General features: G+C 42.7%; 2 protein-coding genes across 7 annotated transcripts in view; one reads left to right on the top strand and one right to left on the bottom strand.

The window, feature by feature from the left end:
* septin4b (septin 4b) overlaps nucleotides 1–7340 on the top strand; it is a 31284-nt gene extending 23944 nt beyond the window's left edge. For 2 of the 6 annotated variants that reach the window (XM_011482598.4, XM_078930051.1), the window contains exons 2-13: nucleotides 75–197; nucleotides 928–1224; nucleotides 1531–1627; nucleotides 1745–1831; nucleotides 1912–2035; nucleotides 2371–2505; nucleotides 2931–3048; nucleotides 3141–3242; nucleotides 4243–4339; nucleotides 4497–4659; nucleotides 4800–4899; nucleotides 6185–7340. In XM_011482598.4, the coding sequence (XP_011480900.1) occupies nucleotides 105–197; nucleotides 928–1224; nucleotides 1531–1627; nucleotides 1745–1831; nucleotides 1912–2035; nucleotides 2371–2505; nucleotides 2931–3048; nucleotides 3141–3242; nucleotides 4243–4339; nucleotides 4497–4659; nucleotides 4800–4899; nucleotides 6185–6253 (1482 nt within the window). In that variant the 5' untranslated portion in view covers nucleotides 75–104 and the 3' untranslated portion in view covers nucleotides 6254–7340. Of the gene's footprint in view, nucleotides 1–4; nucleotides 198–927; nucleotides 1225–1530; nucleotides 1628–1708; nucleotides 1832–1911; nucleotides 2036–2370; nucleotides 2506–2930; nucleotides 3049–3140; nucleotides 3243–4242; nucleotides 4340–4496; nucleotides 4660–4799; nucleotides 4900–6184 lie in introns of all 6 variants that reach the window. The other 4 variants (XM_078930050.1, XM_078930049.1, XM_078930052.1 and 1 more) reach the window with 3 other exon arrangements.
* Nucleotides 7341–8054: 714 nt separating this feature from the next.
* On the bottom strand, nucleotides 8055–21023 carry mnta (MAX network transcriptional repressor a). Its single transcript, XM_004075687.5, has 6 exons — nucleotides 20692–21023; nucleotides 16859–17474; nucleotides 16483–16524; nucleotides 16165–16276; nucleotides 10735–10927; nucleotides 8055–10634 (listed from the first exon to the last, which is right to left on the bottom strand). Exons 1-6 carry the CDS (start codon nucleotides 20762–20764, stop codon nucleotides 9835–9837), a joined length of 1836 nt encoding a protein of 611 aa, XP_004075735.1. The 5' UTR covers nucleotides 20765–21023; the 3' UTR covers nucleotides 8055–9834.
* Nucleotides 21024–22001: the final 978 nt, after the last annotated feature.

Raw genomic sequence — 22001 nt, 5'->3', positions numbered from 1 at the left:
ACAGCTCATGTTGAAGGATTGCATCTCTCCCTGTCCCGCGTGTCGTCTTCTCATCTGTGCTTTCCTAACTCAAGCTTTCAGAGTGGAATATAGCAACAGTTTCAATGGAGGACAGTGAACTTGACCCTCAGTCTTCATCAGATGAGCACGACTCCTGCTCAGCCTCCCCTAATCAGGCCAGGCATCCTGATGGACAGGTATTAGTGACGGCGCCGAGAAAGTTCCATTTTAGTCTCATTTACTCTTTATAGATTCATTAAAATGATGAGCATTTATTCATTTAGTTTAACTTAAATGGAAAATCCATGCTTTATCTATTAGGAATCTTTTGATTGTCAAACAGGGAGTCTATGATCCAGCCAAATAAATAGATAGAATAGCTATTCTATTGGTGGGGTTTTATTTTTTAAATATCAAATAAAAACATTTTTTGTTTATCAGAGCCACAAAAATGACTGTCTTATTTCACGTTTGGGCTGCAGCATCAACATGATATAAAAAATCATGAAATAAGAAATATATATATATATATATATATATATATATATATATATATATATATATATATATATATATATATATATATATATATTTATATATATTCTAAATCTATCAGCCCTCAACAATAACAATACATAACAGCTGAATTTTCCCTCATATGAAGCAAAATTTCTTTGAGGATTCACCTAAACGTTTAACAAACAGGTTACTCCTCACCGCTATTGTCCTGCATTTGGGTTTAGACAAATCATTCACTGTTTGTTAAACTTAAAGAGAATAAGCTTTGCAACAGAAACGGATTCATGCTTATGTATATGAAAATAAAGTGCAATGACTTCATCCCCTCCACTCTTCATTTCATCCATCTCATCCACATGTGTGTTTCACTTTCTCTTTTTCCTGATTCATCCACCCCCTTGATATTAGTTTTTCCAGCATTCAAGCCATTCAGATGATTCAGAAGTGGAGAACATAATGCAGGAGCCTCAGCAACAGCATCAGGATCATGGAGGTCATGAGGCTGATAGGGAGAATGAGGGCCAAGACCATCCACACACCCCGTCTTACCTACGGCCCCCGGTGGCGGGTAGGGCCCAGTCAGACTCAGGGTCAGAGCCCAGCTTGACACAGAGCAAATGTGTGGAGTTTGACTTGCCATCACCAGTCAGTCCCTCCAGACCCAAGAGCCCCTGGTCTCTATTTGACCCGTACGACAATAATGAGGTAATTCATAGAGGCAAAGCAGGACAGTGATGGTTGACACGTTTTGGTCTGCTTGTGTGCTTTACTGTGTTCTTTATAACTAACAGAATACTCTTCATAGAGCTTTACCAAAGTTGTTCAGAAAGTCTAAGTCTTGTTTTGCTACTAAAAGAAAAAATTAATTTTGGCTTTTTGTAGAGAAACTTGACGGAAACACTGGGGTTTTGTGTCATTGTGTTGCTGACTTTGTTTCTCTGTTGTGTGGTCCAAACTCTGCAACCACAATCCCTCCTCTCACTGACTTCTTTTCGTTTGCGTTTCTATTAGGACCAGGACAAAGAATATGTGGGCTTTGCCACTCTGCCAAACCAGGTGCACCGCAAATCCGTCAAGAAAGGATTTGACTTCACATTGATGGTGGCAGGTAAATCCTGGTTTTTGGCCTGGCAGAGCTTTGATCCAAGGCTCACGTTTGCTTGAAGGACATGGATAATCACCAGGTCAGGGGTGTCACTGTTCTTCTGTTTGCTGTTGTTTGAAGGGGAGTCAGGCCTGGGAAAGTCTACTCTGGTCAACAGTCTGTTTCTCACTGATCTATACAAAGATAGGAAGCTGCTGAATGCTGAAGGTGAGGAGAGTACGGACTCATAGCCATGTTTGTTTTGGCACGCTTGGGGCTTGAAAGTAAGGCTTTCTTTCTTCCTCTAGAGCGAATCACACAAACTGTGGAAATCACCAAGCATACAGTGGATATAGAGGAGAAAGGAGTCAAACTGAAGCTCACTATCGTGGACACCCCTGGGTTTGGTGATGCTATAGATAACACTGAATGGTACGTGTCAAACATTTAACCCTAAGAAACTGTAACGTCTTCTTGGAAACTACTAGAAGGGCCCAGTTTGGGAGTTCAAACCTTGGTGTCAAGCTGTATATAACTGAATTTCAAAGGTTTCATTAAAAGGGTCACAATCCTTCTGGAACCCCTTTTTCATTTCACCAATTGAAAAGCTGCTCACATCATAATAAAAACTTGTTTTCAGGGATGAGTCTATTAGGGCAGGCACACGCTTGTTTTTTTATGATTTTATGTCTGCTGTTGCTCACCAGCTGAACTCTTGTATGGTTTGTTGCCTCAGACGCTAATTGTCCCCGTCTGTTTTGCCCCAGTTGGAAGTCAGTGGCTGACTACATCGACCAGCAGTTTGAGCAATACTTCAGGGACGAGAGTGGACTCAACCGCAAGAACATCCAGGACAACCGCGTTCACTGCTGCCTCTATTTCATTTCCCCCTTCGGCCATGGGTACGCCAAAGCTGCAGTCTTCCTCTAGGGATTAGTTATGCTGCACTCTGATGCTGTTTTATGCGTTTATGCTGAAAAGCATGACGTTTGTTTAAAAAGTCTCATAAGACATCACAAGGGTTCACTTGCACCGCTCCACACTGCTGTTTGTGTTTGTCTCAGACAAACACAGCAATTAAATAGAAAGAATTGACGTGTTCCTCACTCTCTACATGCTGTGGGTCAAACATGGGATAATGTACAGTGATGGAGGCATCACTGCAGTGCATTTTTAAGTGTCAGAGATGGAGAAACGACTCCCTCTACTGGTGTGCTGGAGTCATGAACGTACAGCGGTGTCCTTCCCTGACTGATCGGTTTCACTAGCCAAAACAAAAAGCTTTGGGCTTCATGTGAGATGATGTACTGCATTGCTCATCCTCCAGCCTTCGACCTCTTGATGTGGAATTCATGAAAGCTCTGCACGAGAAGGTCAACATCGTCCCGGTGTTGGCTAAAGCCGACACGCTCACTCCGACTGAGGTCCAGAAAAAGAAAATAAAGGTAAGACAATAAAATGTGCATACTTTGATTATTACTGGGGTAATACCCTCAAAGAACCATCGGTCATTTCTCCCCTTCATCTATTCACACAGATCAGGGAGGAAATTGAGCAGTATGGAATCAAGATCTATCAATTTCCCGACTGTGACTCTGATGAAGATGAGGAGTTCAAGCAACAAGACCTTGAGTTAAAGGTGTGCATTAGACTGTCACGTCTGTCTCTTCACACAGTTTAAAGGGGTGATAAGAGTTCTTCATCCTACAAACTCTAAGATTTGCTCAATAATTTAAGTTTCTGAACCAAATCAGCATATCGTCTGAACACAAGCGCTTGGTCAAAACTTTTTCAAAGTAATTTCCAGAGGAAAAGCTTTAGTTTTACTCTTTAAATTGTTTTTTTTTCTTAGTCAGAATGTTTGCTGTTTGAAGAAAAGATTAAAGTAAAGTATCTTTACTTCTGTTTTGGATTTTTTTAAAAGCAGGGTTTGATTAAAAAACATCAACAACCTAAACCTGTTCATGAAATAACTAATTCTTAGACATGATTCTATGAAAACCACGAGCTCTTTTTTAAATGCAAATAATTTTTTTACAAGTGCATCTATTTAGAACTGATTGAAGGACCTGAACAAATCCAATAATTTAATAAATAGGACACCTGTAACCGTATATCACAAAAGAACATATGACCTTAGTGCCGTTAAATCTTAATGAGTCATTCCTAACTGTGTGATGTAGATGGGAGGGGCCATCTATGACGCAGCATATCTGTTTTGCTCCTGTCACTGGGTAGATACTAGTAAAAGCTGTACAGAAGAGAGTCTGGAGATATAGAGTTCCATCTGTTTTCATCATCAGGGTTAAAAGCTAAATTCTACCCTAAAATCTGCTGAAAAATCCCCCATTAGTTCAACATGAGAAAGACTGAAGATGGAGAAAACAGAGAGGCCATCTGCGGATAGACATTGCTGCACTGCAGCACTATTTGCTGCAGTGGTCCAGTATTACAGTCCGACTTTCTACAACCCCGTTTGCACAGTATTCTAATAATAATAATAATAATAATTGATACTTTATTTATCCCACAATGGGGAAATTCTTCTCTGCATTTTGGCCCATCCCCTGGGGGGGAGCGGTGAGCTGCAGACTAGCCGCGCTCGGCTAATGTTCTGGTTCTTCTGTTCTGCCTTGAAGGAAAGCATTCCTTTTGCAGTAATCGGTAGCAACACCGTGGTGGAGGCAAAAGGGAAAAGAGTGCGAGGCCGTCTCTACCCATGGGGCATTGTTGAAGGTCAGTTAACAAGTCACTTCATTTACATTGTCAGGTCATTGTTGGCATGCTGCAGACATGTCACGGTTCAAGTGGGTTTACCTTTAAGCTTGTTTTATCTTTAATCTTTTGAAAAAGAAACGCTGAATGCTGCTGACTATATCTCTGTCGGTTGCAGTTGAGAATTCGGCACACTGTGATTTTGTGAAGCTGAGGAACATGCTTGTTCGCACACACATGCAAGACCTCAAAGATGTGACCCGAGAGACTCACTATGAGAACTACAGAGCCCAGTGCATCCAGAGCATGACCCGCATGGTCGTGAAGGAGCGCAACCGCAAGTATGCGCATGTGGCATGTGGTTGAAAACACTTTCCAATGTCAGACTGGAAATATGAACAAATGAAATGATTATTGTTGAAACATTTTTTTTATTCCCTGTGATACTGACATGTTTCTTTCTACTCACACCTGTGTGCAGTAAGCTAACCAGGGAGAGTGGCACAGACTTCCCCATACCCATGGGGCCTGCAGTGTCGGAGAGCGAAACAGAAAAGCTCATCCGAGAGAAAGATGAGGAGGTACAGCACGCCAACCACGAACAGGAGTCGCATCATGACCAAGAGCATGAGGCTCCTCACAACTCTGAGCACTCAGAGCCTGACCAGGAAAAACACTGACCAGAAAAACACTGCAAGATTTTCTTCACCTTTAAGCCCAATTTCATGTCCAGTTAGATTTTATTTTAACCCACAAACAGGAAATAATGTATTTATGTATTTCACACTTTATTAACGCCTTTAAAATATGAAATCATAAGCATTTATTCATTTTGTAATTTGAAGCTACAAGGGAAAAACAAACCAGTGTTACAGTGAGGTCCAGTTTTAGTCAAAAGTTTCAATATGATTTCAAAATTTAGAACTGCAATAACAACCTTGATTTTTTTTAATCAAAAATCTTTCTAAGTTTATTTTAGAATATAAGGCTAACAGTCCCTGAAATGTTAATAAACAAAGTAAAAAACAATTTTTTTGTTAAATTAATTAGAGTATTTTAATTTGATTTCTAGACTGAAAATGGAATTCTGATTTAATCATTTAGTCAGTTGTGAAAAGTTTTAAAAAGTTTGTTGAAAAAGGAATCTATTTGTTCTTGACAGCTCTAATCTAAACTGTGAAAGCCAAATGGTAGTATTTATTAAATGTTAATGTAACTATCTAGCTTTAGAGTAAATATTTTTGTTTTTATGAGAAGCCTTTATAAAAAACATTTTTAGCTACATTTATTTAACTATATGCCTACTATAAAATATTTTTCAAAAGTTATTATTTTTTTGTGTGTGGATTTAGTTGTGTTGTGAAAGTCTGGCTCAGCCCTAATGTTAAAATCAAATGCAAATAAAGCTGTTGACTTCCTTCCCTTCTCCCTCCACAAATCCTGCAGAATCTCCTCATTTCAATCAATAAAGTTTGTCTTCCTCATCTGTTTATCACATTTTCTGTGTTAACCCCAGATAGCTTTTCCTGCAAGAGAAGCAAGTAAAGGATTCCTGACATGACATTTTCCACATAAAAACATGTTTCTCCTGTTAGGAGTCTATGAATGTGTGTGTGTTTTAATGGGATAGTTCAGGAGAAATGAAACAAACCCGTTTGACTTTTGTCATGACTCATTCTGCAGCTCAGTTAAAAGGATGCGCTGCTTCCCTCCAGTTCAGATCACATGACTTGTCACATGATCTCTGATTGGTTATTGATCTGTGCAGTCATGTATGAAGAGCGTAGCCTGATAAAGCAGCACAGCCGGTCGACGGGACGGCTGTCAAAGCCGCGTCTCTAACGTCTTCTTCATGTCTCCTCACAGCTGCGGCAGATGCAGGAGATGCTGCAGAGGATCCAGGACCATTTGATCACTCAGAAGGACGGCCATTAATAACACTGCATCACAGAAAGAGGACTCTGTCTTCCACTCCTAGTCGTATTCACACACACAGCGCTCTGTGTCATCCACTGAAGATTACAAGGGGACGGTAAAGAGGATGAGCTACGATGTTGTGACCTTTGCAACCCCTTTATTTTCTGCAGAACTTTTTAGATTTGTGTCCAAAAAACACCTGATCTGCCCTTCTGATTGATGAACAGAACTGCCACATATCATTTTGTATCACCACACGATCGATAACATGCTTGTTAGGTGATCTGTTTATTTCTCAATAGACCAATTTGTAAATACGGTATTTAAATTTCTTTATCTCATTCACAAACTGTCTATTATTTTTATACTCCAAAGTAGATTTGAAGGTGATGCAGATGCACTCTTGATTTCTTTCTCTATTTACTTCCTCTTTGTGTACATTTAAATGTGTCTGCATCCTTTGAATAACTGACACCAGACTTTATGGATGTTTATGACTGAAGTGGTTGTTGGTTGGAGTTGAATGCTTTCTCCCCACCATGTCAACATGCTGAAAGGTGAACCTTAAAAACAAAAAAAAATGTCTGGTCTTCGATGAAATCTAGAAGAATTTAGAAGATATGCAGGATTTGCATAGCATGGGCTTCCAGAAGAGATTATTTATTTTTACATAACCCTGAAAGTAAAAGTCAGACTTTGTTCATTTCTGAGGTTGGTTTCATGTTCTTATTTCTAAGGAACTTTCTTGTTAATCTTTTTGGGGGTTTTATTTCCTTTTTTCCAACATGTTGTCCAAAAGGAAGATTTAATTATTTCTAGAGAAGAATTACAATCTTATGTGACCCAAAAAATGTTTTTTTGCCAGTTACTTTTTTAAGATTGCTCTGACTTGTGTGGCTTTTGTTTAAAAAGAAAACAACATTCCTTATTCTTTTTATTTGTGAGTCGGGCAATACTGTTTGAGATTGTTTGATTTTTTTTTTCTTGGTATTCTACATTTTTGAAAATATTTATGTAGCAAAGTTGAAATGAAACGGTTTTGAACAGGACAGCATGTAAAAATTTGAATGTTATAAGAAAACATGAATAAAATTCTTTTCTCATATCGTTTCTTTTCAGTTGAATATATTTTCAATATTTTCTATTGCCCATATTGTAAAATTAAAAAAATAGCGTAAATACAGTGTTTAATTTACAGAAGTATGAGCTGCAGGAAGTCCCTTAATTGAATACCTGCGTAATGATACAGCTCAGTTGGTTAACACGGGAAATCTCTGCCAAACCAATCAGAGAAAGCTGGTTTGTTGTAGCGACCCCTAAAGGATTATTCTGAAAGCTGAACAATGATGTGTGTCATTTATTTAAGCCTTTTTAAACAATTGAGGCAAATTAATTGATGATCTGGACTGAATTGGTTTGGAATTATGGAAGCGATTATGTAGCATAAATAAAAAGCAAAGTCAAAACCAGAAATGCTTTTTCATTTTCAAAATGAACTTTAACATTGGGAGTTGGGTCATCTAGACCCACTAGACAGTGCTCTGAACCTTTTTTCTTCAATGATTTGTGATCTTCACTGGTGTCCATGGATTACATGAAATCTCTCCACCTTTATCCACCTTTGTCATGGTAGGGAGAACACGTCAATGGAAGGGGGGGGTCATAGGATAGCACAAGGGTTAAAGACAGCAAATCCTCAATTGATTAGTAAACCACAAAAAAATGAGGGAAAAACCACAAAACTCAATGAAATATTCTAATTGCAGTCATAGTATGTTTAGTGTTTTTTTTAAAGGAGGAAAAAAGCCACAACTGAACATGTGTAAACATAAAACAATTTATTAAGTCTCTTTTTTAATAGATTTTAAAATTGAAATTATCTCCAATCTCTTTAGATGATACAGTTATATCTATATGCAGCCCAACATTTACAGGCTATATACACCTTGAACTTTCTCCATAGGGAAAACACACAAGTAAACTTACTTCTTCAAGTATATTTATCCCTGTTTGACTTTTAAACATGAGTTTTGCTGAAATCGTTGGAAAATGTGACGTCCCACAATCTTTAGCACAAAATCTGACAGGGGGGGGGGGGGGTTCCCACAAGAAACAAACAAAAACAAAATACCCACAATCCCTGCTTCAGTATTGCATTAAAACAAAATGTTAAAATGTAAGGGCTGAATATAATCTGAAGTAGCTGAGTTTCAAATTAATAAAGGGAAGAGGTCTCTCATGTTACCTCTTCTTACACAGCACTATACATGGTCCCAACAATGGGGGGGGGAGGATAAATTTTACATTAAACATCAGTATTCAGAAACAAGCAACATTAAAATTATAAATAGAAAATCTTGTAAATGTTACTATAATAATGTCATTTTCATTTTCATCTGGAGTGCTCTGCTCCACATCCTGTCAGACATCAGTACATTCAGATTCATTCAGGAGAGCACAGCGTATTGCTGTCCGGCTAAGTGCTGCGTCACCTGCAAGGAGACGGCAGAAAAGGTTCACAGTGCTAGCTTTGATAAAGGATGCTCTGAAAGTTAAACATGAACTGTTAAAAGTCTCTCTGCACCCCGCTTAAATCCTTCAAAACCTTTGCCACAGTCATACGCAGACCCAGGGCTTCCAGCACAAAGCACGAGTTTGAGTTCTGAGTTTAAGGTAGCACAACATGAACAACACCACAGCATGCATTCACAGCATGCAGACACACACCCAACTATCATCTGCAAAGAAACGTACTTTACTAAACTTTGTGGACCTCTTTATGTAAACCCAGGACTTAGCTCGCGTTTATATTCCATCGATGCAAATAGATCTTATTTGGTAAAATGATTTAAACCTAAATAGCAGCTGTGTAAAAAAAAAAGGACTGCATTCTGCTAGACTTCACAAGTTTGTTTAAAAGAACAAATATTGATATTGTCCAAAAAAATTGATTGTCAGAAACCAAAACCAGACAAAGTTGCACATTATTAATTTCCTGTATTTTCTATCCATCAGTGTTTCTTTATCATGAGGAGCCGCTTCAGGCAGAAGGGGGAGCTGTTGCAGTGTGCACAGAACCCTGAAGACTGCCGCTCCGGGGCAGAGGTGAGTTCGGTCCGGGGTTTAACTCCAGCCTGGCAGCATGTGCTGCTGCTGCTGCTGCTGGAGAGGAGGAGCTCCACTAAATCACATTCTCAGTCTGCTGGAGGTCCAGCTCTCCTAAAACCTACACAGCCTTTTTAAGAGTCAGTGCAAAATGTTTTCCTGTGTGAGACACTCTTAGCCTTGGGTCGTCAGAACTATAGTTTTATCTAGATAGCATTTAATGACTAGAACCGCTCATCTGTGCACATAACACGACACCGCCCGCTTTATCTCTAATTCAGGACACTGTGGTCAGCAAGCTTTGGCTGGTGCTGGCAGGCGTTTGCGTCGGATCTTAGGACTGTTCCAGCTCTGGGCCTGCTGCCCTGTTCTGAATGACCATCAAACTCTTCAAATCCCACAGATTTGGTGCACTATGTTTAACGGCCGGATCAGAGCGGGGAGTTCCTCTGGTCGGTGTGGCGTTGTCGCCTAGGAGCACCTCCTGGCAGTGTTCAGGTGAGCTTCAGAGTGCTGATGGGAAATGATGACATAGTCACCATTGTCACGGGGTTGAGCACTGTCTGTCCCACCAGCTGCGAGGGGTGTGCCATCATTTGGGCGCTTACAGCTGCCTGCTTTCCTACAATGGTGGCAGCTGCTTGGGGAGGGACAGTGCCGTTCACCTGAGGGTGGGGGTGGTTCAGCGTGGAAGTGATATGACCCACCACCGCTGGCTGTGTGACAGATATCTGTTGGGGGTACAGGGCAGATATGTGTTGGCTGAGGTGAGCCACAGGGTGCACAGTGATATGTCCGATGGGCTGGTGACTGGGGGTCAACTGCACAGAACTAGTGGTTGTGGAGGGGGCCAGCTGGGCGACATGTTTCGGGCCCCCCGCGTGGATGACGTGATTCACTGCTTGGATGACTGAAGGGTGGGACACTGACGCGTGGGCAATGACAGTTGGATGCACGCTGGGTGGGGTTGCCATCTGAGCCTGGGGGGGGATTATGGGCTGACCTGCAGTGACCATGCCTGATGTAGGGGCTGCGAGGGTGAACGAGGCTGCGGGCTTCAAGGGCGGCTGGGGGGGAGTTGCGAGAAGCGTCTGCGCCTGGAGCAGGGGGACTTTGTTCTGGATGGAGTTGTGATGAGAGATGATGGAGGGAGTGGGTGTCGGGGCGGGAGGCTGGATGTGCGTGGCAGTCTTGAGCAGCTCAGGTTTCATGTTGTGAGGCAGAGCGGGTAAGGCAGTGTGTGGTCTTTGTGCAGCCTCTTCTTCCATGTCTTCGTCCAGAATGTCTTCACCCTCTGCAACACCAAAGACAGACCATTTCTAAAAAGGTCAGAACTTGTCTTGAGATTAGTTTGCGGCACTGACAGGCCGATTCAAATGTCCCTCCCCCTTTACCTGAGGCTGTGGAAGTGGACACCTGGTCTTCCTCTGGCTGCACGGTCTGTCGGACGACACGCTCGATCTCGATCACGTCCATCCACTGGCTCAGCTCGTTCTTCAGGTCTGCTAGCCGCTGTTGTGTGGCAATCTTCTCTCTGGCCAGTCTCTCCATGTCATGTTCGTATTCCTTCTCCTTGCGCTTCAACGTCTGGAACAATATCAGGCAGAGGAACGTGCTGAAGTGGCGATGGGGCTGTTCATCCCATCTGTGACAGAAATCTGCTCAGACTGAGCAACGAATGACAACTTAAATGGAAGAAATGGATTTTTGCTTCATACTTAAAAGCTGCAGCTTTTAGATCTTTAAAATGTAGAGTAATGCCTCAGTAACAAACAACAACAAAAAAAACTTCCTACTGTGAACCTAAAAAGGCACCAAATATCTGTTTGTTTTTATGCAGCAAACCCCCCGCAGGGTTCTGGTCTTTTGGCGTTTTGCAAATTAAAATAAACGTGATGCTTTCAGTCAAAACTAGAACAACTATAGAGAGCGAAAATATCAAGGAGGAAGAGAGCAGGGAGGAAAGTGGGAGGAGCTTCCCGGCAGTGACTCCAGGTGACCCAGTTTCACAGAAGCAGCTGACAAGAGCTGGACTTCCTGCAGCACGGCAAGTTAGAGCGGCAAACCCAGGCAAACTTCACCAAAACTCCACATTTGACTTTAAGAGAAGTCATTTCCTCAGCACCGACTGTTTAAAGAACTATTTCTTTAGCTACACAAACCCAACATAAAACGCCAGAGCTGTTGGCTCCTTGTGGTCCTGGAGGCTTTTTAAACCAAACACTGTCGTCAGGCGCATTATTCAAAGTCATCCGTCCTCCCATGCTCCATCCTCTCGCTTAGAGAAGTGACTGTGAAACTTGATGACTCAAGATCATAAAGCTGCTCTTCCCAAAAAGGTGGACTTCCTGTTAGTGTTCAAGCCTCTGTAAGCGTACCGCAAATGTGCAGGTCAGCTGTCTGCACAATCAAAATAAATGAATGTTTGCGGCTAAAGTGTTGCTTTCACTCCTCTCTTCCCTAAACTGTGAGATCATTTCCTGTGTTTTGTGCAGATGAGAACACAATGAGCGTGGACGTAAATAGCAAAGCGGGGACAACAGGCGGGCCCTGAGTGATTTGGCACCTGTCTGTCTGCTCTTTTATCCAGGATTAGAAATGCATCTGCACTTCTGCTGCTGCCCACATGGAGGCCTTCACCGTCACTCACATCCTAAAGCTCCAAAAAATTGTGATGAATTTGTACACATCGAGATGATTGTAAGCCTAATGAGGGAGCGTCCTGCTTCTTTTTACTGCAGGGATCATCAACTCTGATTTAAATGCTATCAAGTATCAGTTGAGTTGTTGTTTTTTTTAAATAAAATACATCTTTTTGGAGCCATGTTTGTGTCTTGTTGTTGTTTACTCCATGTGAAGGCATGAGGAGAACAGTTCACAGAGCAGTATTGATTTCTAGCGTGTGCTCCTCGCCGTGCGCTCCCTCAACAGTCAGCTGCTGAGCTCCATCCATCAGTCTGAACGTATATGTGTCTCCATACCCAGCACTGTCATTTAGCCCAAGCTGGTTGTCAGGGAAACTAGACAAATCCTCCCATGGTATCCTTGGTAACCTCAAACTAATGTACACTTTCATGTTAAAAAAATAAAAAAAGGCGGTGTTGAATTATCTTCTGACAATATGTGAACACCTGAACGTTTTTTTTCTCCAACAGCTGTGAAGGACGATCAAGTAGGTCAGACACCCGTGTGTGTGTGGTTCAACAACGGAGTGTGTTTCAACCTGTGACTCATAGAGGGATGAGGAACGCTCCACAAAACACTCGGACCCGATGAACTCTCCGTTTTACAGAAGCGGCCGGCATCAATGTCATCTTTTTGGAACTAGCGGAGATCAAGCATAACCCTGATAAATAAGTGCTAACAGATGCACATGTCTTCATTATCCTGTTAGTCATGTCACCAGGTTGGCCGGCCAACTAGATCCCTAGTACCCTTTTGATTCCTCACACATGACCACGTTCCCCTGAGCAACCGAGCCGCTGCCACCGCCTCCTCCTCCCACAGGGATGAGACCTCATCTCAGCTCAGTTTGTGTATAAAAATCTAGATTAGTGCCACGACAGGCTGAACTTTGCATGTGTGTGTGTGTGCGCGTAGGCAAGGTAAACACCGCACAAGCTGTCACAGGCAATGCGAGTGCTGAGCACATGGCCTGACAGAGAACAAGGCGGGGAGGGCTGCAGATAGCTGCGAGTTGAAAGGGAGCATTACAAGCTGTACTCTGCAGTGCAGGCTGGCTTCAGGCTGGCTTCTCTTAAAGGGCCAGCAGCGCAGCAGGCCACGTTGCAGACATGCCACCACGTCTGCTCGGCTGCACACAGTCTTGTGACACCGGCAGCCATAAACCCTCGTCTTGTTAGGCTTTCTAGCTGGGATGGAGGCTTTCACGTGGTTCCTGAGTTCAACAATTAAAAGCCTGTTTGGGTTAAAGAATGGGGGGTGGGGGGCTACCTTTGCACTTGATTCATTGTCGATAAGCTTTTCTAAATCACAGCTGGCCTAATTACCTCCTCCGAGTTAAGATGTAACATCAGAGGAACAACTAAGACGAAAGAAGCGATCGCAAAGTGTTTGAAAAGTTGAATGAACGTGACATAAATTCCCATTTTTCAATGAAACCTGTTAGACATAAAGATTTTTGTTTTTGCATTTCAGCTATGGGCATCAGACTGACATTTATGAACGGGCGCTGGAGGCCGAGCCGGCGCAGAGGAAACACGGCGGGAGTGGAGTAAACCGAGCTCTGTTTACCGCTCCCTCCCTGTTGCTGGCAGCCTCAGCCTGGTGGAACAGCCAGTCCTGCCTGTTGCCGGGCTGGGCGGGGGCTGAGCACAGGAGGGAAGGGGGGTGACGTCACGCGGTTGAGGGTAGCCATGTGCTTGCTGCTCATGTGGCCTTAAAAGCTCTAGAGGGGCAGGGCACGGCGAGGGAGGGGGAGAGCGGAGCGGGAAGGCAGCAGGTCTTATTTTACTGTCTGAGCTTTCCACGCTACAGGCTGAAGGAGAGAGCCTTTATTTAGGGTGAAACCCACAAACACACCTCTGTTTAGTAGGAAAAACATGAGGCAGTCTAACTCATGTACACTTTCTTCATGTTTACGCTGAGTCATGCTCTGCTGGGATGCAGCGAGGACACTTTGACGTTCAGCAAGAGAAGAAAGCCAATAGTAGAGGAAATGAAAATCTTAGTGTTAAAGCAGAATCAGTCAAGAGGATAGAGGTGGACAGGTGAGTGGACAGCTGGACACTGTGACTCATTTGTCTTGACTTTTCCCTCAAGTTCCTGTCTTTTATGCCACGCCTTCACAAAGCAACACTTCTCTGTCAATGGAAAAAGCCACCACCAACAGAAGAAGTCATTTTCCCCACCAGATAAGCAACCGTCCTTGTCCCTCTAAAAGTGGTGTCAGTAGTAGATTTTCTGTTTAATTACCCACAATGCCAGATCAGATGTCAGATAATGTTTGGAGGAAGAGTGTGTTTGAATTTATCATTTCACAGACTGCCCTGAAGGACTTCTCCACAATCCTTCCAAAATGCATCTGCCATAAGCCCCAACCCGAACGTCCACCTGCAGCCGCAGAAATGCTGCGACCTGCAGCACACGCCAGAGCCGACGGGGACTTCCACGTGCACATCTTTACGTGGAAGCAGCGTTCTTGAACCTTTTCTGTTTTCCTGTGCCACCCCCCCTCCCGCCTCAGGAGAGGATCCACACTTAGACCACAAAACTGAAATGACTGATGTGAGTGTGTGTGCCAAGTGTGAGTGGATATAGCATTTACCAAAACTACTCAAAGCCAGTCGCGCTGTAGCCGTACCACAGGCTCACTTCCAGTTATTGATGTCCACAGCTGTCAAACGCAGCCAGCTGTGGACCTTTGACTGTTTACAACAAACCTCCAATCAAGCGCATGCTGAGTCATGACAGCTCTGAGAGAAGCACACGCAACAGTGGAACAAGTTAATGTAGAGGCCAAACATAAACGAGAAAGAACCACGATCACAGATGTTTGAATGATGGGTTTTCTTACTGTAGTCATGACAGGTGTAGTCGGACTAGAAAGGTCCGTTGGTCAGGACCGAGTCCTCAACCTGGCACTTGGTCTGTATTCAGATCGTCTTCAACCAGACATTTCTGTTTCAAACCAAAGCTTGTAAACCAAACCATGTGACTAAAGATCTCCTCTGTCATTGGCCAGAGGGCAAAGCAATTAGAGGAAGAATAACGGATGTCCTGCGCTTTGTCGGGATACTTCATTCATTCAAGCTTTATATTTTGCTGACCAGTTTTGAACGTCTGCATCAAGGTCAGGTACAACACTTTACTTGCTACTTGGGTACAGCAGAGGCATGCTGCAAGACGGTTACTGAGGATAAGTGTTTCTATAGATTGTAAGGAAAACAGTGTGAATAGTCACAGGTATCAAGTAGTTTTAATGAGCCTCCATTCACCCAATCAAATTGAGTTGCTGTGTCTCATTGTCATGGTTGCCTCCTTCCTACTCTGTTTACATCCCATAATGGCCGGCTCCGCTGGTCCCTTTGGTCCAGTTGTTCTGCTCCAAACACGGACTGATACATCTCAGAGCGAACCAGAGCTCAGTCCAATTGGAAACGAACCGAAATAACCTCCAAAGATGGGACAGAGAGCGGTTCCTGGTCCCAGACCAGAGTCCGCTTGGGTGTATTCAGACTGAAAACTTGTTCCAGATTATTGGGGGAAACGAACTCTGGTTTACTTAAACAGGACCAAATGTGTCCAGTCTGAATACACACTAATCTACACATGTTCATGTTCCTCTGAGCTTTCTGGGCTGATCTCCATGGAAACACTAAAACAAACATCCAAAACAATAAACTATATATTTAAAATAATAATGTTCTGTTCCATTTCTTTTTTATAGATTTTGTTTCTCATTCTTTCTTGTGGTGTTTAGTTACATAATTATTTACAATTCACAACCGGACCTTAACTTAAATAACCTCATTTTGCTTTAACAACAATTTAGGACTAATTTTTTCTCCTTTTTGTGTTTAAATTGTATTTTTCAATATTGATTATAATCGATTTATTTCTACGCCCAAGTAGCCGGGATAGGCTCCGGCAACCCCGTGACCCCGAAAGGGACAAAGCGGTACAGAAAATGAATGAACGATTTATTTCATTTAAAGAGGATTTAATAATGGTTTAGGTGAATTTGATAACAACTAGCTTCAGACAGATGGATGTTGTTGGATTATAGGAATATAAATAGATTTATTCATAAATCATTACATCATCTCCTAACAATCCATTTAAATCTTCAGTTTGACATTTACCTGGATGTATCTCAGTGCACTCCTCAGGACACTCAGGTTGGAGGTTTTCTTCTCGTCGATGTTTGGGACGTTTTTCTTGAGCGTTTCGAAGCACTCCTTCAGGTGCGCCCGTCTGTCCGGCCGGGGTAGACACCGAGACAGCCAGAATTAGAAAAGTGTCATTTTATTCCATTACTGTGTAATCCAAAGGTTTTCTTGTAAAACAGCCCGACATACAACCCACGAGCTTGAATCAAATTCCAGAGAAACTTTGACACGTGAATTGTAGTGAAGGACTTTCACTATAAGTCATTATGAATCAGAAAACGCTGGACGTACCTGTTTTTCTCCAGCTTGTTGTGTACTTCTCTTGTGCCTGCCCTGCAACAACACAAAAGACAACTGGATAAGTAATGACAAAAAAATCAGATTAAAATCTAGACAACTGGGACATTTTTTAAGCAGAATTGTATCAGTTTTGCTGAAACAAAGACATGATAAGCCTTTAAAAGAACAAATAAAAAAAGACTAAAGTAGTAAATTTTTCTTTCAGTCTGCTAGCAAATGCTTTACAATGGTCCATTGTTCTTGTGGTTTTAGATCTACATTTCAGCCGTGCACCAGAGCAAGTCTTTTTTGTGAGTTGACATAAAAATTAACCGACCAAATTCAGCTTTGATTAGTTGGTGGAGGAAGTGAACTGCTCTACTCTTACCCCCCAGGCCTTTTCTTATAGTCCAGCTGGCGGCCATCATCGGGAGGACTGCCCCGGCTGATGGGGCCGTTCTGAAGGGGAGAGGGCTGAAACACAGGCCCTGTGGGAGGGAGCAGAGCGAGCTCCTTTGGGGTGGAGACGATCGGGCCGGGATAGTTCTGAAGCAGGGCTTGGTGCGTCTGCTGGTGCACTTTAGTGTTGTCAGCTTGGGCGATGAGCTGGGGGTGTTGGTGGTGGTCCTGAATCAGCCGGCTGTGGTTGCCGGTCACCGTGGAGGGCGGGAGGTCAGCCTTGGGTTGGGAGGAGCAGAGCAGAACTGCGGCACTTTGCTCCTGCGGGGACTGAGGGTCTCTCTTTGGGGACGCGAGTGGAGGAGCAGCCGGCGGTGAAAGCGTGGCAACAGGCAGAGGGAGAGAGCCTAAGGGGTTGGGAGTGACCACGGGGATGGGGATTACGGAGACAGGCACAGAGGGTGGGGCAGGTACCGGGCGGCACTCTGTGCGACGCTCCTCCACTTTGGAGACATTGTTGATGTGATTTGTGGAGTTGTAGTTGACGTCCCAGAGCCTGAACTCTGTCTTCTTCTGCAGACACAGCTTTTCCTTAAGATCTTCCTCTGTGGGAGAAACCAAGACAGGTCAGTAGAACAAACCCAAAGGCCTCCAGGTGCCCTCAGAAAATGAATATTATTACTATCTATGGTTTTAGCACAACAACCATAAAAGGGATGGATTCGTAGGTCCTTTTTTTGCCTCTTTTCATTCTCCACAGACTGAAGAACAAAGACGTGAAGGCTATTGCCTTAATGGAGAGACACGAGGAAAGAAATCCCCGTCCGTCACTGACCATGCCGGGAACCGGAGAACATGTCAGCTCGACATTCAACAACAGCCAGAGGCACTCCTCACTACACATCTATTTTGGTCCAGAAGAAAAAAATGCTCTAACAATGTGGAGAATTTATTATGTGGCAACATTTTGGAAGCACTAAAAACATTCAGTCATGTTAGAAGCACAAACTGTTCATAATGTTTTCCTTAAATATGTTTATTTTCAAGCCTGTGGTTGATGACAGCATGAATTACTCCTACAGCGCCTTCAACCACCATGAGGATACGAACTTCATAATATATGAATGCTGTCAGGAAAAAGCTGTGGTTGCCATGGCAGCAATGCTCTTCAGAAGTGTTTGGATGTTAGTTTGTTGATTGATGTCATCGTGAGGGGGATGTGGACACTGCAGCGCGTCACATTCGCTCCGCAGAGCTGCAGATTTGTTCTTTTGAATGCGGGCAACAGCCTTTTCTACAGAATCTACATGTTACACGCGTGTGCAGGTCATGGAGTTTAATAACCGACTACACAGTTCAACAGCTTCTACTTCAAAACCTCTTATTGAATTACCGTAAGTTCATTTGTGCCTAAATGCCTTAATTCTTTTTTGTAGTTACGGTAGGTGTTGATCGGATTTTGTATCAGAGCAGAATTTTATGGTGCAAACTCATATCTGTATCACCAGACAGAGAATTGATCACTTACTGTTTTTTCAGTAAAGTATCAGCTTTGACCGATTCACACAGCTGGTTTGACAGAGATTTTCACGCTTGATGTTCTTCCTGACACAACCCTGTATTTTTTCCGGGCCAAGGACCGGCATAGGGGGATCCGGACTTGGGTCCCCTTGTGGCTACATGGTTAGGCAGTGGCGTGAAGGGTCTTGCCCAAGGACCCACCCTGGATGAAGCTCATTGCACCCCCTGAAATAAACCCTGGTTTCACATTCGCCAGTCCTACACGCAGCCAACTAACCCATCCAGTTGCTACACCGATTCCTCACTCCAAGAGTTCAGTAAACAAGTGTCACTTTAACCTAAAAAAGATGGAATCAAGTGATCATGAAAGATAGATAAATGCACAATTCTGCTTTCAAAATGCATAAGTTATTTTATAAAAAAGGAAAGAAAAGAGGATTTCTGGCCCTGAACAGCAACTCCATCACATGAAAAAGTCTTTACAGTGAAATATTAACATGTGAAGTTGTGATTTTAGGCTAAACATATCTCTTCAAAGTGATAATACTGAGCTCAAAAAGAACAGGATGTTCTAATGACTGGGCCAAGCTCTTGGAAGAGGTCACACATGACAGCAGAGTCATCACTTAGAAACTTGGTGAGAACAAAAGCACGGCAGGAAAAGGGAAATATGTGAAAAGCTTAAAAAGGATTTTCTGTCGGCATTATATAACTGCAGCAGCACAGAGAAACACTGGCCTAGTTTCTTCCCCATAGTGACCTGCTCTACAGTAGCAGAGGAGGAGGAGGAGGGACAGAAGGGGAGGAAGTTGGTTTCCCAATGCAGGGAGACAGGAGGAGCTGAGAGTGGAAACAGACAGGAGCTCTCACTCTTGACCATATAATGACTCTACACTGTGCATTCATGCAAAACAACGATGTTTTAAGGTAAACTTTGGTATAATCATCTAGCCCAAGGATTATGTTTGTGTGGCCATTATTCCAACAGTTTAAAAAATGAAAATTAATTCAGCCAAACTAATATATATTTACAATCATTTAATTAGTTAGATTTTCCATAATAACTTTAACAGTTTTTACTTTTCACAGCAGAACAAACGAGTTCCTTTCAAAATAAAATACATCCTGCCGCAGCAGATTAACTTAAATTAATAATGCAAGAAAACCCAAGTCAAACATGGGGTTTTTTCTATAGGACTAATGCGCAATCATCCTTTTTCTCCCTTTACCATCAAAGATAAGCAACATTGGTGTAGAATCCATTTATTTATCTATACATCTTAACAAAATTAAGATGTATTATGCGTTAAGAACAAAAACTAGATACCGTTTACAGCATAGATTACAATGTGCTCAACTACTGAACTTTATGTTTATTCAAATTGTTAGAATTTGTTTTTAAAGCCTGACCAGCCCAGACTCACAACAGTAGTGACTCATCGGCTTCATAGACGATCTTTGGGAGGGGTTGCCCGCCGCGCACGTGGTGACAGGGGCGGCGCAGGAATTATCTTAAAAATCTAGGGGCGTGGCTTGCAGAAAGCGCGTCATAGACAGACACTGAAAGTCTCCATGAGCCTTGAACGAGTTTGTTGTCTTGTTTAGGTTTGTGACATTAAAGTAGTCACGCAATTTTGGGTCAAAACTATAGTAAATATATTTAACCAACCAAAGATCGTCGGGGAACGGATGCACGTGACCTTACTGTTGATAAAGGGTGTCAGGTCATCACATCAAAGGAGTCTGGCATCCCCCGCGCCACCGCCCATCATCACCCCTTTAGGTTTTCGGTCATTTTCAAACAAATACTTGGCTTTATTTGTTCAAAAATAATATAGTAACGCATAACAAACCATATAAATAAACCCCTAAGCGCCGCCATGGAGCCTGCTGCTCACGAATGCAGCAGGTTTCGATGCAGTAACCCCCCGACACTGCAGCAACATCTTCCATTCAGGCGCTACTTTGATTTAAAACTGGGCACCAATTTTTCTATTAAATGAAACGAGCTCAATTTGAAACCCATAAACCATTCGGAAATACAAAACTAATGGAATACGAAAGTAAAACTAAAATGTCAAAGCCTTCCACACAACAAGCCCTTCAACCATTTCTGTCATTTTCATTCCCGCGGGATGCACGCGCGTTCACTGCCACTCAAAAGCCCCAAAAGGAAAACACTTAAAAATATCTGACACACATATCTCCCAGCATGCCAAGTTTTAACCACGTGCCCTCCTGGTAATTTATGTAGAGTAATACATATATTTACTACACATAATAAAAATATGAATAACTTACCACGTGTCTTCTGTTGTTGCTGGGCTTGCAGTTCCAAAAACTTGGCAGCTTCCAGGAGCGTTTCGATGCTCATTTCTGTCCTGTAAGAGAGAAACGCTGAATTTCTCTGAGAAAACCAGGACAGCGAGTGCAGCTTCACAGGGAGAGAGGTCCCCGGTCCAAAGCTGGAAAATAGGGCAACAGGACCCCCCCCTCTTCTCCTCCCCCTTCCTCCCCCTTCTTCTCCTCCTCCTCCTCCTCACAAGAAGAAACTCATCAGCCACATACGTGGGGGAGTTACGAACAAGATGGCGCTCAAAGTAGTATGAACAAACACGGGCTGTGAGTCACGCACAGTCCGCCCCGCCCTGCCTCGGCGGGAGGGAGGCAAAACACGGAGGGAGGGAGGGAGACTGGGATGGTGTTCCAGGATAAACTTCCGTGAGGCAGCAGGCTAAATTCAGCACGTTTGACCTACAGTCTGTTTGTTTTGAGTGGTTTTAGTTGGGCTAAACGTTAAAGACAAACTCCAATGAGAATCGTGTTTTTTCTTAACTTGTTCTTGTAGCATTTTCTCATAGAGGTTTTTTATACATATATATATATACAAAATGTAAACAATACACATACAGTACAGACCAAAGGTTTGGACACACCTTCCCATTCATTTGAATGAGAAGGTGTGTCCAAACTTTTAGTCTGTACTGAATGAATCGAATCGTTAAAATGTATTATTACACCCCTAACATCACCAGTCCCACTCACATCTCAGAAACAAATTTCTGAACTACTACCGCGCTGCACAAATGATGTCCTAGAAAACGACACAGGTTTTTTGATCAGTTGGCATAATCAAATTAACCCTTGTGCTATCTTAGATGACCCCCACCCTTACTTTGACGTGTTCTCCCTACCATGACAAAGGTGGATAAAGGTGGAAAGATTTCATGTAATCCATGGACACCAGTGAAGATCATAAATCATTGAAGAAAAAAGGTTCAGAGCACTGTCTAGTGGGTCTAGATGACCCAATCCCAACGTTAAAGTGCCTAGGATAGCACAAGGGTTAAAAGACCACTGGAAACACTTTTATAACAGTTTAAAATATGATTGGACTGGGACTGTAAAATAAATTTGTTATAAAACAAGGATACCAAATCAGTACCAGAAGCAATATGGATAAAATAAAACTATATAAATGAATAATTCCACTAAATGTTAAATGTTTTAGCGAAAATTCCTTTTTAAAGATCTGCTGTTTTCCAAACTGCCATTCTGTTCCAATGAGCTCACATGACTGACAGGCTCAAATAGTCTGGCAAAGTCAAAGT

This window comes from Oryzias latipes, chromosome 13 (genome assembly GCF_053564925.1).
Source record: "Oryzias latipes strain Hd-rR chromosome 13, Olatipes_Hd-rR_3.1".
In the NCBI taxonomy this organism is placed as follows: Eukaryota; Metazoa; Chordata; class Actinopteri; order Beloniformes; family Adrianichthyidae; genus Oryzias; species Oryzias latipes.
The sequence above is the reverse complement of the archived record's forward strand: the minus strand, read 5'-3'. Positions and strand labels throughout refer to the sequence as shown.